The 16775-nt window shown below is 39.4% G+C and overlaps 1 protein-coding gene across 9 annotated transcripts in view; it reads right to left on the bottom strand.

Moving 5' to 3' along the window:
- PHACTR4 (phosphatase and actin regulator 4) overlaps positions 1-16775 on the bottom strand; it is a 120399-nt gene that overhangs the window by 83154 nt on the left and 20470 nt on the right. For 3 of the 9 annotated variants that reach the window (XM_063701180.1, XM_063701187.1, XM_031009931.3), the window contains exon 2: positions 10341-10394. In XM_063701180.1, coding sequence (XP_063557250.1) covers positions 10341-10356 — 16 coding nt within the window. In that variant the 5' untranslated portion in view covers positions 10357-10394. Of the gene's footprint in view, positions 1-829; positions 907-10340; positions 10395-10849; positions 10893-16775 lie in introns of those variants that run through there. The other 6 variants (XM_055389544.2, XM_055389540.2, XM_055389545.2 and 3 more) reach the window with 5 other exon arrangements.

The raw sequence follows: 16775 nt of genomic DNA on the forward strand, positions 1-16775 counted from the left end.
TGCCCAGACTGTCAGCTTTTAGTTATCAAGATTTTGCCAACTTTATAAAATAAACAGGTATACTTTCTTTTTCTCTGCTATACTGATTGATACAGCATTATAGACTGTCCCCTCTTATCTGTGGTTTCACTTTCTGCAGTTTCAGTTACTTGTGGTTGACTGCAGTCCAAAGATATAACATGGAAAATTTCTAGAAATAAATTAACTTGTAAGTTTTAAATCATGTGCCACTCTGAGTATCATGATGAAATCTCATGCCATCCTGCTCTGTCCTGCCCAGGTGTGAATCATCCATCTCCTTGTCCAGCATATCCACACCGTATGTGTTCACTGCCTGTTAATCACTTAGCAGCCATCTCAGTTGCCATATCAACTGTGGCAGTATTGCAGTGCTCGTGTTCAAGTAATCCTTGTTTTACTCATTTGCTCTATTTTATTATTAGTTATTGTTATTAAATTCTTACTGTGCCTAATTTATAATCCAAACTTTATCACAGGTACATATGTATGTACGTATGTATATACAGGAAAAAAACAGTACAGATTGGGGTTCAGTATTATCCATGATTTCAGGGATCCACTGGCATTCTTGGTCTTGGTATATCCCCCGTAAATAAGGAGGGACTACTGCAATCATCTGCTTCATCAATATGAATTAAATTGTCCACAAAACCCCTGGCCTAATCACATTTTAACACTAGTCTACATAGGATTTTTATTTCTTGAGTTCCTTTGGCAAATTATATTTTCCTAGAAAATTACCCATTTCGGGGGGAAGGAAGGGGGGAACAGCAAAAAAAAAAAAAAAAAAAGCAAGAAAGAAAATTACCAGTTTCATCAGGAATTCAACAGGGTGTCAAGGTAATTCAGTGGACAAAGGAGAATACTTCCAACTTTGTACCATATCTAAAAATTAACTCAAAAAGAATCAACAACTTAAAATAAAACCTAATCTTTGGTTAAGCAAAGATTTCTTCAAGAAAACACAAAAATTATGAACTATAAAAGAGAAAATGGATTAAATTGGATTGCATTACTTTAAAAGCCTCTGAAAGCAAATAGACAAGCCACAGGCTGGAAGAAAACATTTGTATGACATATATCATCGTCTGTGCAGGGTGCATGACACATTGATAAGGGCTCAGTTTGCAGCAATAAATTCAGATGGAAACCAGTCCATGCATTTAGTCAACCTATCCCACTTGCTATGATTTTCTAGGAGTAAGACGTAGTCAGAAGTGATAAAAAGTGGTGAGAGGACACAGGCAATAGTCCAGAATGTCAGCATTACTGCCTTTCCCGGCTTCTACTACTACTACTACAGCTCATCTTTTTCTACTGACAGAAAAAATAATTACATAATATCTGTTATTCAGGTTCACAGAATTTGGTGTCTGTGTACTCTATTTTCCTTAAGATTGGTAATTCTATCTTATGCAGAAAAATTAAAACCACTGGAAGAAACACATACAGATATGTATTGTGTGTTTACTACTGGGCAGTGGGTAGGATGTAACAGTAAAAACATGTTGACCTTTATACTCCTTCAGGAAATAAGATGACAGAGGATATTTAATATATATTTATAATAATGCTATATTAAATTTCTCATCAAGACCACTAGGAGAAAAAATGGAACTAGCATCATTTTTGGCATCATGTAATACTGGAGGAATTTAACTCCTACACCCCGAGGACCTCAAAACTAATTAAGCTTGTATTTTGTCTTTCATTCTTAAAGAGGAGGGAGGGAAGGACTATGTTATTGGCATATGTTGAGCTTCAAGTGATAACAACATAACATCAAAAATGTTTTCCCATGAACTTTGAAGTGCATTATGTCTTGAGTTTGGCTCCTTGGCAAATGTTCTTAAACAGCTAGAAAAAAACTCCTTTATAGCATAATCATAATAATTCATAAATTCAGATACAGAATAAGAAAAAAATAATTGACTTTGCTTAGGAAATAATAAATTCTATTTGCTATCTTAACACACTACTTCTCCTATTTCCTATATGATACAAATTCTAATCAAAAGGAGGTATTATCTTATAAATGTTTCCAGAATGCCATGCATATGAATAAAGCCTTTGCAACTAGCTTTAAGTTCAGAATGCAAACTGATAATCTACATCTCATTAAACAATCACCAAACACACACCCAAAAAAGTATTTTCAACAAGTCATGTTCATATTTATACAGGAGAGGGTATATAGAAACTTAATGAAGTATTTAGATGATTTAAAACATTTTGGGAAGGCAATTAGTATGCAGATCCTCCTCCACCTCAAAAATCTTTAGAAGGAAGTCACAACTCAGTACTTTTAAATAAGTGATATGCTAGGGTTTCAGTCCCTTTTGTTCTGGCATGCTCTTGGGAGAATGACTGTTAACTCCATAAGCAGTTGAAAAGGGAGGAAGAAAGCAGAAGCATGAATTAGCTATTTTTGAAAGTAGTGGGGTGTGGAGCATCATGGTAGCACAAATTCTATGCACTTCCTCTCTGGATCCTTCCTTCACTCAGCACTTACGTACAGTGTAGCCATTAATTTTTTTCTTTCTTTTCTTTCTCTTTTTTTTTTTTTTTTTTTTTTTGAGACAGAGTCTCGCTCTGTTGCCCAGGCTGGCGTGGAGTGGCGTGATCTTGGCTCACTGCAACCTCCGCCTCCGGGTTCAAGCAATTCTCCTGCCTCAGCCTCCCAAGTAGCTGGGACTACAGTTGCACGCCATCACGCCTGGGTAATTTTTTGTATTTTAGTAGAGGTGGGGTTTCACCGTGTTGCCCAGGCTGGTCTCGAATTCCTGAGCTCAGGCGATCTGCCCACCTCAGCCTCCCAAAGTGCTAGGATTACGGGGGTGAGCCACTGTGCCCAGCCTAATTTTTTCTTTTAACTGGTAGTATACACCAATATAGGTTAACAAGTAATACATTCATTGTATTTTATCCAGGTCTCTGAAATGAGATGAAAGGGAGGTGACCTAAAATCAGGAGAAGCAAGGTAAAAGCTGTTTGATTCCTCTATCACTTTCCCTACTCCATGATCTTCAATGTCTGTCCTACACTAACTCTGGTGGAATTTTGGAATCTGTTTTCCAAGAAAGTGTAAAGCAAATGGTCTCTGGAAAGGGGTCGCAAAAGGCAACTGATGGTAGGGATATGGTACAAAAAATGGAAGGGGTTGGGTGCAATGGCTCATGCCTGTAATCTCAACTTTTGGGGAGGCCGAGGTGGGAGAATCACTTAAGCCCAGGAGTTCAAGACTAGCCTGGGCAACATAGGGAGACTGCATCTTTACAAAAAGTAAAAAAATTAGTCAGGCATGGTGGTATGTGCCTACAGTCCCAGCTACTTGGGAGGCAGAGGTGGGAGGATTGTTTGAGCTCAGGAGGTTGAGGCTGCGGTGCTTTTTTTTTTTTTTTTTTTTTGAGACAGAGGAAGACTGACCCCAAAAAATAAAAATAAAAAAATAAAATGAAAAAGAAAATAAGGCCAGCTGCAGAGGCTCATGCCTGTAATCTCAGCACTTTGGTAGGCCGAGGCAGGCGGATCACCTGAGGTCAGGAGTTCAAGACCAGCCTAGCCAACATGGTGAAACCTTAAAACTACAAAAATTAGCCAGGCAGGGATGGGTGCTTGTAATCCCAGTTACTCAGGAGGCTGAGGCCAGGAGAATCATTTGAACCCAGGAGGCAGAGGTTGCAGTAAGCTGAGATGGCGCCACTGCACTCTAGCCTCGGTGACAGAGCAAGACTCCATCTCAAAAGATAAAAATAAAGTAAAATAAAATACAAATACAAGTAAAATTAACAATGGAAGAGAATTAAGTGAAAATATGCATAATTAATGCTGAATGCAGCAGTCTCTTCAGTCAGTCTTCTTCACCCCTTACCATCCAAACACAGTGGGAAGACTGTGTCCCTTAGACCCTGATACTGATATGAGAATGTTCATCAACAATAAGGCCAAGAAGCTCACCCAAAGGCAACCTGCCTATACATTTAAAGCTTCTAACTGGCTATTTAGTCCCTCACTTTTAACCATCAGCAGACAGTTAATTATTACTAGACATCAGAGAAAAACTCTAACATAAAAGAAACCAAATCAATATTTAAAAACAATGTTAGGAAAAAAAGAGACTATGCAGGGCAAGGAAAATCTGTTGAAAGAATGAAAGGATAGTATAAAAAGAAACATTCAGAGACTTAAAAAAGACCTCCTGGAGATTAAAATCTAATAGTAGAAAAGAAAAATTTAATAAAAGTAGAAGATAAAGTTGAATAAATCTTGCAGGAAACATATCTACAGGAAAAAGAAATGAATTAGATAATTATTCCAGGAGGTTCAACATCAAAAAGCTACTGGCAACCAAGACAGAGGAAGACATGAGGGTTTAGGAAACAAAGGAGCTAACACAGGAAAGAAGCAAAGCCGCCAGGAAAATGGAGACTGGATAACCCAGGATGACAGTTGCGTACCACCTCTACAGACTGCAAGGCCACCTGTACAGACTGGAGCAATGTGACTCAAGAGATATATTGAAGGCTGTCATCACCAATATCTCTGCTGCTATTTATCCTTTTTAAAGCTAAGAACACAGTACTCAGGTGAGCCTGGCCCTCAGCCTGTCTTGACTAAATGCTTATGGATTTCTTCTTTGAACATACTTGATTGCCTAATGAGTTCCAGACACTCATTTCGCTCCACAAAAGTTTCTTTAACCCAGCGGTCCCCAACCTTTTTGGCACCAGGGACCGGGTTCATGGAAGACAATTTTTCTACAGATGGGGGTGTTGGGTGGTTTGGGATGAAACTGTTCCACCTAATCACTGATCTGACAGGAGGTGGAGCTCAGACTGTAATGCTCACTGGCCCACTGCTCACCTCCTGTGGCCCGGGGGTAGTGGTGCAGGGTACTCCTGCTTAGGAGAAACCACAGAGCTAATCACTCCCTCTGACCATATTTCTGTCAAATGTCCAAGACCTAGTCCACACTGAAACCCTGCCCAATACAATCTCCAGGATTAAATCTTAACTTTACTCATGACTTCCATAGAAGGGCCTCTAAGAACCTCAGGAAAATGAAGCAAGTATAATCTGCTGATCTCTGGGGATCCCTGAGATCCTTTCAGAAGTCCAAGAGGTAAAACTAAATACATAAGAATACAAAAAAATTATTTGCCTTTTCCACTGTGTTGACACTTGCACTGATGGTACAAAAGCAATGGTGAGCAAAACTGTTAGCACCTTAACACAAATCAAGGCAACAGCACCAAACTGTAGCAGAAATCATTGTATTCTTCACAACTACACAGTTACAGTGAAAAATAAATTCAACTTTAAGAATGTCCTTGATAAAGCAATAAAAAATATTAGTTTTAATAAATATCAACCCTTTAGTACATATATTTTTATTACTGTATATGATGAAACAGAAATATGTATAAAGCACATTTGTATACTAAGTATGATGGTTATCTCCAGGAAAGGCATTTGTGTGATTGAGTTGCAAACTGAACTAGACAGTTTTCTTCATGGAATACTATTTTTACTTGAAAGACTGAACAACAAGCTATGTTATTCAAGCTTAGATAGCTGACAGGCATTTTCTCAAAAGTAAGCCTGTCACTAATAAAGAAAATTAACAGTATTTGTTGCTAGTGATAGAATTCAAGCTTTCAAGTGAAATTCCTATTTTGGAAAATTTACATCCAGAATGAGCTTGACAGCTTCCCAACATTTAACATTTTTTTCAATGAGAACAACAGTGATATTAACGAACATGATATTTAAATATTATATAATGAAATGTGTAAGCATCTGTCCAGGTAGAAAAGGTCCTAGAGACCTTAGGTCTATCCTTCTGGTACTTTATTCGTAAAAATCCCTCACTACTTTTATTTCCAGAATACCACAAATAATTCTTTCTTTCCCCTTCTTTCTTTCTTTCTTTCTTTCTTTCTTTCGGGTGGTTTCTGTTTTCTTTTTTTCCTTTTTTATGTCATTTTTTACTTCAATAGGTTTTTGGGGAACGGGTAGTATTTGGTTATATGAATACGTTCTTTAGTGGTGATTTCTGAGATTCTGGTGCAACCATCATCCAAGCCGTGTACACTGTACCCAATGTGTAGTCTTTTATCTCTTTTTCAATATTTCTACTTAATTATTAGCTAACTTGATTGTAACAAAATTCTCACTCCACCAAAAGAAACAAACTCATTTTACATCCTCAATTCTTTTCTTTGTCAAATGACACTGAGTACACCAAATTCTTATCATATGTATATGTGTGTATATGTATAGTAAACAACTAAGAAAAAAATCATTATGACATTTAGAAGGAAAAATGGAGACAGAGGAGAATGGTTATTAAATATAACTATGAATCATTTCTATTTTCCTATAAAATCCATATTATGATTGAATGAATGTTAATTTACAAATTCCAAGATTTAAATAAGTGTTTAGAAAAAAATAATCTCAGGCCGGGCTCACACCTGTAATCCGAACACTTTCGGAGGCCGAGGCAGGTGGATCATCTGAGGTCAGGAGCTCAAGACCAGCCTGGCCAATATGGCGAAATCCCGTCTCTATTAAAAATACAAAAATTAGTTGGGTGTGGTGGCAGGTGCCTGTAGTCCCAGCTACTTGGGAGGCTGAGGCAGGAGAATTGCTTGAACCCGGGAGGCGGAGGTTGCAGTGAGCCGAGATCACACCATTGTACTCCAGTCTGGGTGACAGAGCAAGACTCCATCTCAAAAAAGCCCCAAAAAACCAAAAACAAACCAAAAAAATAAAAATAAAAAATAATCTCAGCCGGGCATGGTGGCTCATGCCTGCAATTCCCGCCACTTTGGGAGGCCACGGCGGGTGGATCACCTGAGGTCAGGAGTTCAAGACCAGCCTGGCCAACGTGGTGAAACCTCATCTCTACTAAAAATACAAAAATTAGCTGGGCATGGTGGCAGGTGCTGGTAATCCCAGCTATTCAGGAGGCTGAGGCAGGAGAATCACTTGAACCCGGGAGGTGGAGGTTGCAGTGAAGTGAGACTGTGCCACTGCACTCCAGCCTGGGCGACAAGAGCAAAACTCCATCTCAAATAAAAAAAAGAAAAGAAAAAGAAAAAAATAATCTCACTAGCACAGAACCCAAATTTCTACCTATCTTAGTAAACAATCAAAAGCACATTTCACTTTATGCCTCAATTGACTACTGGTCAACTATAACTTCTATAGCAACTCTCACGTTGATACTCCCTAGAAAATTTAAGTTATATTTAAAGTTAATTTCAGTTTAATTTAATTGTTTAATAATAAATTTGATTGATAAGATTATATTAAAATTTAGGTTATGTTTACTTAAGTGAAGCAAGGAGGTCACTCAGAATGAAAACTTAGGTTTCCAGTGCAAACCTATGGAGTTGTCATGTATTATTCTAGTTTATCATATGGTCATGTTCTTTAGAATTTGTCACCAGACTACTATAATAAAATTCAGTTTACCAAATTCTTCAAGATTTAACTTGGTAATGAAGCTACAAACTTTAGGAATAAGTGGCTGGGCACGGTGGCTCATGCCTGTAATCCCAGCACTTTGGGAGACCAAGGCGGGCAGATCATGAGGTCAGGAGCTCGAGATCATCCTGGCCAACATGGTGAAACCCCGTCTCTACTAAAAATACAAAAAATGAGCTGGGTGTGATGGCACGTGCCTGTAGTCCCAGCTACTCGGGAAGCTGAGGCAGGAGAATGGCTTGAACTCGGGAGGCGGAGATTGAAGTGAGCCCAGATCGCCCCACTGCACTCCAGCCTGGGGACACAGCGAGACTCCGTCTCAAAAAAAAAAAAAAAAAAAAAAAAAAAAAAAATTTATGAAGAAGTACAGACTGCCCTCTTGTGTTCAAACTAAGGATGGATCTAACTGATGATGGATCTAATTGATGAACTAGGCATAATCCTAAAAACTACTCTTCAGGGGGGAAAGAAAGCCAAGGTCCTAAAGAAATTATCTAAGGTCGTTAAAAGCAGAAAAATTCTGATATTACAAAGTAATAAAGAGCAGTCTTCTCAAAGCAAGACAAAAGCTCTTAAACTGAGCCAGATGATTGCTAGTACCAGTAGCCCAAAAAGCCTAACCTCAGTTAGTATTATATAGTAGTATTTTTACTATACTTCCTCAAGCTGCACTGGCATAAAAAGGGATTCAGACTTCTTTCTGTGTGATAAAGGATCAGAAAATGCTTGAATCGGATGCTTCCTCCAGTATGCTGAAATTAAACAAGTAAAACTGCCTCTGATTTCTTTTTTTTCTTTTTTGCGAATGGGTATTTTATAATGAAAAGTACCTCCTAACTAGTCTTCCTAGTCAATGTTATGGTTTCAAAAAATCTGATATCCTAAGACATATCTCTCACTTTGAAATGAGCATCAGTTAAAAATAGGGCCAGGAGTGGTGGAGTATGCCTGTAGTCCTAGCTACGTGGGAAATATGCATAATTAATGCTGAATGCAACAGCCTCTTTACTCAGTCTTCTTCAACCCTTACCATCCAAACACAGAGGGAGGCTAAAGCAGGAAGACTGCTTGAGCCCAGGAGTTCAAGGATGTAGCATGCTATGATTGCGTCTGTGAATAGCCACTGAACTCCAGCCTGGGCAACACAGTGATATCCAGTCTTAAAAAAAAAAAAAAAAAAAAAAAAGAAAGAAAGAAAAGGGGTTCCACACACAGTAAATGACTTCATCACCAAAAAGGCAGACATTAAACCTTTGTATATCTAGACTTACATTCCTTTACTCATGTTGCTAGATGAAATATACACAGGCTAAACTTAATTAGAAATATTAGGCTGGGTGCAGTGGCTCATGCCTGTAATTCCAACACTCTGGGAGGCCAAGGCAGGTGGATCCCTTGAGCCTAGGAATTCCAGAGCCGCCTGCTCAACAAGGCAAAGCCCTATCTCCACCAAAAAAAAAAAAAAATCAGTCGGGCATAGGGGTGCACACCTGTAGTCCCAGCTACTCAGGAGGCTGAGTTGAAAGTATTGCCTGAGCCCGGGAGGTCAAGGCTGCAGTGAGCTGTGATGGTGCCACTGCACTCCAGCCTGGGCGACAGAGTGAGACACTATCTCCAAAAAAAAAAATTAAAAAAAAAAATATATATATATACACACACATATATATAGACACACACACGTACATATATATTACACATGCCTGCTATTATGATTACTTCCATGTTATCTTTTTCTTTTCTTTTCTTTTAAGAGTCTCCCTGTGTTGCCGAGGCTGGAGTGCAGTGGCATGATCCCGGCTTACTGCAACCTCCGCCTTCCAGGCCTCAAGTGTTTCTCCTGCCTCAACCTCCCGAGTAGCTGAGATTACAGGCACCCACTACCACGCCCAGCTAATTTTTGTATTTTTAGTAGACGGGGTTTCACCATGTCAGCCAGGCTGGTCTCAAACTCCTGACCTCAAGTGATCTGCCCATCTCAGCCTCCCAAAGTGCTGGGATTACAGGCATGAGCCACTGCGCCCAGTCACTTTCATGTTATCTTCCATTGGCCAAGTACTAATGAAGCACTACAAAGCACACTTGTTTCTGAAATATGAGCAGAACTACATTTCCAACCAAAGAGAAGTATACATAAGTTACTGAGTGATTAAGATAGAGAAATTTATTTACTTATTTTTCTTTTTTTGAGACAGAGTCTTGCTCTGTTGCCCAGGATGGAGCGCAGTGGCACGATCTCTGCTTCCTGGGTTCAAGCGTTTCTCATGCTTCAGCCTCCAGAGTAGCTGGGATTACAGGTGTGTGCCACCATGCCCAGCTAAATTTTTGTATTTTTAGTAGAGACAGGGTTTTGTCATGTTGGCCAGGCTGGTCTCGAACTCCTAGCCTCAAGTGATCTGCCTGCCTCAGCTTCCCAAAGTGCTAGGATTATAGGCGTGAGCCACCACGCCTGGCTAAGATAGAGAAATTTAAATTTCTCATTTTATCTTGTCAAATGGTTCTTGATTTTTTTCATTAAAAATGTTATTTGTGTAATATATAATGGGTTTATCAATGTTGTTTTTAAACAAATTAATATTTTTAAAGTTTCTCAGGTTTAATTTGTAATACAGCAAATATCAATAGATATGTCACATAAACAAAAGGTAATTGGCACTCTATCATTAAGTATATAACTGAATTCTTATAGAAGCAAAAAGTTTGAGACCTATTATTCTAGAGAGTAGCATACTGAATATGAAAAAAAACCAATTTACTCTCAAAGCTTTAATAGAGGTGAGGATAAAACAGAAATGTCATTTACTAAGAAAAATGTAGGTGATACTCACCAAATGGATCTTCCATGCCACTATTAACCAGTTTAGGGAGGTGAGATACTGTTTCTAAAAAGAGAAAAAGGTAAATGATACACTTAATACATATAGTCCATCACCTTTTATGCTTTTAAAAAAATAATCCTAATTCAGTAACATTGACTATAGTTTAAAAGTGGAACATTATAGAAATGTACAACTTATTAAATGATAGGTTTTTTTTTTTGAGACAGGATCTCCTTATGTTGCCCAGACTAGATTTTAATTCTTGGGCTCAAGTGATCCTCCCACATCAGCCTCTTGAGGATTAAAACAGCCTGAGACTGTGCCAGGCTGGGAGTTATTTTAGGGGAATTGAGATACAGATGCACAATACTAGATTATCATAAAACATTTAAGGCTAATTTTTGTCTTAAAATATATTATTGTCAGTTTCCTCAAATAAGGTCCCTTTCCAATCCTCATTTTGAATTTACTAGAGTATAGGGAAAAAGGCAAGTTTTTTTGTAAGAAAAATACAACACCTGAGAAAGGGCATGAGGAACATCTTTGAAGAAGGGAATTCGTTTTGCCTAAGGAAAATGGAAGTTATTTTAGACACAGGAGGATGGTTCAGTAAGCTGTAAGTTTATCCCCTCAAGTATGAAAATAAAACAAAAAATGTTTCAAAAGAAAGTTGACTAAGTATAATATACAACCTCCTGCACCCCCAATCAAGGCAAGTGTCAAATCTGCCCTACTCAGCTTCCTACTCCTCCTGTGGTTTTTATCCTAAGGTCATTCCCTAACAGTCTAAATACTAAACTCCAATTCAGAGGCTGCTTTTTATAAGTCACAACCTACTGACAGGAATGACTGGAGAAACTTGGGAGTAAGATGCAGTTGTAGGGCCGGGTGCAGTGGCTCATGGGCTACTCGTACTAGCAATCATCTGGCTCAGATTAAGAGCTTTTGAGAAGACTGCTGTTTATTACCTTGTAAGATCAGAATTTTTCTGCTTTTAACGACCTTAGATGATTTCTTTAGGACCTTGGCTTTTTTTCCCCCTCAAGAGTAGTTTTTACCTAGTTCATCAATTAGATCCATCCTTAGTTTGAACAGTCTGTTCAAAAAGGGCAGTCTGTACTTATTCATAAATTTTGTAGCTTCATTACCAAGTTAAATCTTGAAGAATTTGGTAAATTGAGTTTTATTATAGTAGCCTGGTGACAAATTCTAAAGAACATGACCATATGATAAACTAGAATAATACATGACAACTCCATAGGTTTGTACTGGAAATGTAAGTTTTCATTCTGACTGACCTCCTTACTTCACTTAAGTAAACATAACCTAAATTTTAATATAATCTTATCAGTCAAATTTATTATTAAACAATTAAACTGAAATTAACCTTAAATATAACTTAAATTTACTAGAGAGTATCAAAGTGAGAGCTGCTATAGAAGTTATGGTTGGCCAGCAGTCAATTGAGGCATAAAGTGAAATATGCTTTTGATTGTTTACTAAGATAGATAGAAATCTGGGTTCTGTGCTAGTGAGATTATTTTTTTCTTTTCCTTTTCTTTTTTTTTTTTTTAAGATGGAGTTTCGCTCTGTTGTCCAGGCTGGAGTGCAATGGTGCAATCTCAGCACACTGCAACCTCTGCCTCCTGGGTTCAAGTGATTCTCCTGCCTCAGCCTCCTGAGTAGCTGGGATTACAGGCACCTGCCACCATGCCCAGCTAATTTTTGTATTTTTAGTAGAGACAGAGTTTCACCATGTTGGCCAGGCTGGTCTCGAACTCCTAACTGGTGGTCATTCCCTGGTTACTGAATGTGAAATTGAAATACACATACTTGGGGCCAGGCGTGGTGGCTCATGCCTGTAATCCCAGCACTTTGGGAGGTCGAGATGGGTGGATCACCTGAGGTCAGGAGTTTGAGACCAGCCTGGCCAACATGGTGAAACCCTGTCTCTACTAAAAATACCAAAATTAGCTGGGCATGGTGGCCTGTACCTGTAGTCCCAGCTACTCAGGAGGCTGAGGCATGAGAATTGCTTGAACCTGGGAGTCGGAGGTTGCAGTGAGCTGAGAACATGCCACTGAACTCCAGTCTGGGCAACAGAGTAAGATTCGGTCTCAAAAAAGAAAAAGAAAAAAATTTAAAGTTTTGTGCTTCAAAGGACACCATCAAAAAAGTGATAAGGCAACCCACAGAATGGGAGAAAATTTTTGCAAATCATCTATCTGATAAGGAACCTAAATCTAGAATACATAAAGAACAATAACTCAATAACAAAAAGACAACCTAATTTAAAAATGGGCAAAGGATGTATATAAACATTTCCTAAGAGAAGATACACAGTCAATAGGCACATGAAAAGATCTTCAACATCTCATCTTTAGCCCTACAGGAAATGCAAATCAATGACACAATGAGATAACACTTTACACCCATTATGATGGCTATAATAAATAAAAGAGGTAATAACAAGTGTTGGGAGCTAAACCAAGAACACATGGATACTAGGAGGGGAACAACAGACACTGGAGCCTGCTTGAGGGTGAAGGATGAGAGGATCAGAAAAAATACCTATCAGGTGTTATGGTTATTACCGGGGTGACTAAATTATCTGTACACCAAACCCCTGTAACACACAGTTTACCTATATAACAAACCTGCAAGTGTACGTGTACCCCGAACATAAAATAAAAGTTAAATAAATACATAACAAGTATTAGGAAAGATGCAGAGAAACTGGGGCCTCAATAAACTGCTGGTGAAAATGTAAAATGATGTAGCCGATTTGGAAGAGTAACAGTTCCCCAAACAGTTAAACATAGAGTTTACCATATGACCCACTCCTAGGTATATATCCAAGAGAAATAAAAACATATGTCAAGGCCAGGTGCGGTGGCTCACACCTGTAATCCCAGCACTTTGGGAGGCGGAGGCGGGCAGATCACCTGAGGTCAGGAGTTCGAGACCAGCCTGGTCAATATGGTGAAACCCTGTCTCTACTAAAAATACAAAAATTAGCTGGGCGTGGTGGCAGGTGCCTGTAGTCGCAGGTACTCAGGAGGCTGAGGCAGGAGAATCGCTTGAACCCGGGAGGCAGAGGTTGCAGTGAGCTGAGATCGCACCACTGCACTCCAGTCTGGGTTACAGAGCAAAACTCTGTCTCAAAAAAAAAAAAAAAAAAAAAGGATGTTCATACAAAACCTTGTACACAGGCCAGGTGCAGTGGCTCATGCCTGTAATCCCAGCACTTTGGGAGGACAAGGCAGGCAGATCACTTGAGGTCAGAAGTTCGAGACAAGCCTAGCCAACATGGTGAAACCCCGTCTCTACAAAAAATACAAAAATTACTTGAGCATGGTGGCACGTGCCTATAGTCCCAGCTAACTACAAAAACAAACGTCCCCAAAACAAACAAATGAAAAACTTGTATACAAATGTTCATAGCAGCATTATTCATAATAGCTAAAAAGTGAAAACCACCCAGTGTCTTTCCACTGATCACTGGATAAACAAAATTAATACAACGGGACATTCAGCATAAAAAGAAATTAAGTATTGATACATGTTGTAACATGGATAAACGTTTAAAACACACTAAATGAAAGGCTAATCACAAAGGACCATGCAGCGTATTATTCCACTTACATGAAATGTCCATAATAGGTAAGTCTATAGAGACAGAAAGTTTGCGGTGGCCTATGCTGGGGGTGGGTGGGGAGGAGATTACAGAGTGACAGCTAAGGGGAACAGAGTTTTTTTGGGGGTAATTAAAATGTTCTAAAATTGGTTAGAATGATGGTTACACAACTTGCAAATATATTAAAAGCCATTGAGTTGTATACTATAAACTGTAATTATAAATTTTACAATATATGAATTATATCTCAAAAATACTGTTTTTTTGTTTTTTAAGTAGTAGATCTGAGCAACACAAGGGTATACTGTGGTAGCCTGCTGTTGCACTGGCTGGATCCTCCATTAAGGAATGACAGGACTGCTGTTGGGAGACAGCCTACAACTGTCAATCCTTTCAGGGAGTGCCTCAGATATGAAGAGTTGACTCAAGGAAGGTCACATCCTTTTCAGGAGTCCACATCCAGTCAAGACCAGGGTGTAAGCCCAGCCATTACAGCACACATAAGACAACTCTAAAAGGTCATTTTAGCTCCAGAGCCCCCGTGGGGTCCACTAAGGCTCCTGTTGGATCTCTATTGCCACTTGACTTCTCCCTATGGCCAAATACTGCTGCTCCTGTCCCCTCCCTTCTACGGGTATTGATCCCAAGGGAACTTCCTAATAAGCATTCTTCAGGCTATACTATCAGAGTCTGCCTCAAAGATAACCCAACCTAGGACAGTACTCCTTTAAGAATAGGACTTTACTGACAGTTTGCCAGCCATCTGATACTTCCAATTCTAATATTAAGCTATCGAAATCACAGATCGCAATTTTCAATACCACATGGTCCTTTCACATGTTCCAAGGGACTCTTATAGACCTCTAATTTCTCTATTAGATTATACTGAACTCTTCCAAAGCCACAGAAATCATTTACTTATTTTGATTGATGTTGTTATAGTATCAATCCTAAGGGATGATCCTGGTTTGCGATGGAAAGTTTCCATTAACAAAATACCCCTGTTCTTACAGAATCACAAACAGAAGCATGTCTTGCTAGAAAAATCCTGTGTAGTTTTTGCAGAGGAGAAGCCTACTTTGTGTTTCCACTAACTGGATACCTGTGCAAGACAGAAATATTCCTATGGCCTCTGTAACCACCCATAAACAGATGATGCTCAAACCTATATGGTGAGCCACAGCACCTAGTGAGCACCAAATTAGGTGCACGGCCTAAATTTTTAAAAATTTTTGTAGAGACGGGGTCTCACTATGTTATCTAGGCTGGTCTCAAACTCCTTACCTCAAGCGATCCTCCCATCTTGGCCTCCCAAAGTGTTGGGATCACAGACATAGGCCAACATGCCTAGCCTAGTTCTACCATTTTTAATACCTCCTATATACACTGATGATACAAACAAATTCTTATTTCCAGGCTGAACATCTCCCCTGAACTTCAACAGACTGATATATCTACAGCATACTCAATACTCCATTTGGAAATCTAGCAAGTTTCATAAACTTACTATGTTTTAAAGAACAAACTCTTGATTTCCCACTCCCAATTTTTTCCTCCCCGGGTATTCCCTATTCATGAGTAGGGCAACAGATGTAAAGCACTTAGAAAAAGAGCTGGCATCTGTGTTAGCTGCTATTTTGTATCATTTCAGTAAAATGGCAGCTTAAGTTTTCTAGTTGCTCAACAAGGTGTCATCCTTGACTCTTCTCTTTCTCTCACAGCTACAATTAAATCATTACCAAGTCTTATTGCCTCCACCTCCAAAAGATATCCATAATTTAACCACTTCTCACTCTAGTCTAACCTATCACCATCTCTTGCTAGACTAGTACAATAAACCCCTAATTAACCTCCCTTCTTCTCAGACTCTTATATTCTGTTACCCTCAGACTGGCCTGGGTGATCCTTTCAAAAAGTAAAGCAGAGCTGGATGCAGTGGCTGATGGCTATAATCGCAGTACTTTCGGATACTGAAGTGGTAGGATCACTTGAGGCCAGGAATTCGAGGCCAGCTTGGGCAACATAGTAAAATCCCTGTCTCTAAAAAAATTTAAAAATTAGATGAGCGTGGTGGTGCATGCCTGTAGTCCTAGCTACTCTGAGGCGGGAAGACAGCTTGAGCCCAGAAGTTTGAGGTTACAGTGAGCTATGACTGCACCACGGCACTCCAGCATGGGCAACAGAGCCAGACCCTGCCTCTATTAACAACAAAAAAAAGGGCATGGTGGCTCATGCCTGTACTTCTAGCATTTTGGGAGGCCAAGGCGGGCAGATCGCCTGAGGTCAGGAGTTCAAAACCAGCCTGGCCAACATGGTGAAACCTCATCTCTACTAAAAATACAAAAATTAGTCGGGCATGGTGGCGGGCGCCTGTAATCCTAGCTACTTGGGAGGCTGAGGCAGAAGAATGGCTTGAACTCGGGAGGTGGAGGTTGCAGTGAGCCAAGATCGTGCCACTGCACTCCAGCCTGGGTGACAGAGCGAGACTCCATCTCAAAAAAAAAAAAAAAAAAGTAAACCAGGTCATATATCCCTGTTGTAGCCAAGTATCTCAGCCTCAAAATGCGTTTTTAAACTTTTTTTTCCTTTCTTGCTTTCAGCCTTGAAACATACTTTGAAACTCTGTTTCCCTTTCCTACCAGGTACTTCCATGAACAATGCTCACGTATCTAATTATGTGCTTGCTCACAAATTCCAGGGGCCAATTTTGAAACAAATCAGGCAGAGAGAGCCAGTTGCAGAATCCTCCCACCTAAGGGGAGTTCTGAACAGTTGGCTCACCACTATTAGGCAGAAGTCAGGATGAA

This window comes from Gorilla gorilla, chromosome 1 (genome assembly GCF_029281585.2).
Source record: "Gorilla gorilla gorilla isolate KB3781 chromosome 1, NHGRI_mGorGor1-v2.1_pri, whole genome shotgun sequence".
Lineage (NCBI taxonomy): Eukaryota > Metazoa > Chordata > Mammalia > Primates > Hominidae > Gorilla > Gorilla gorilla.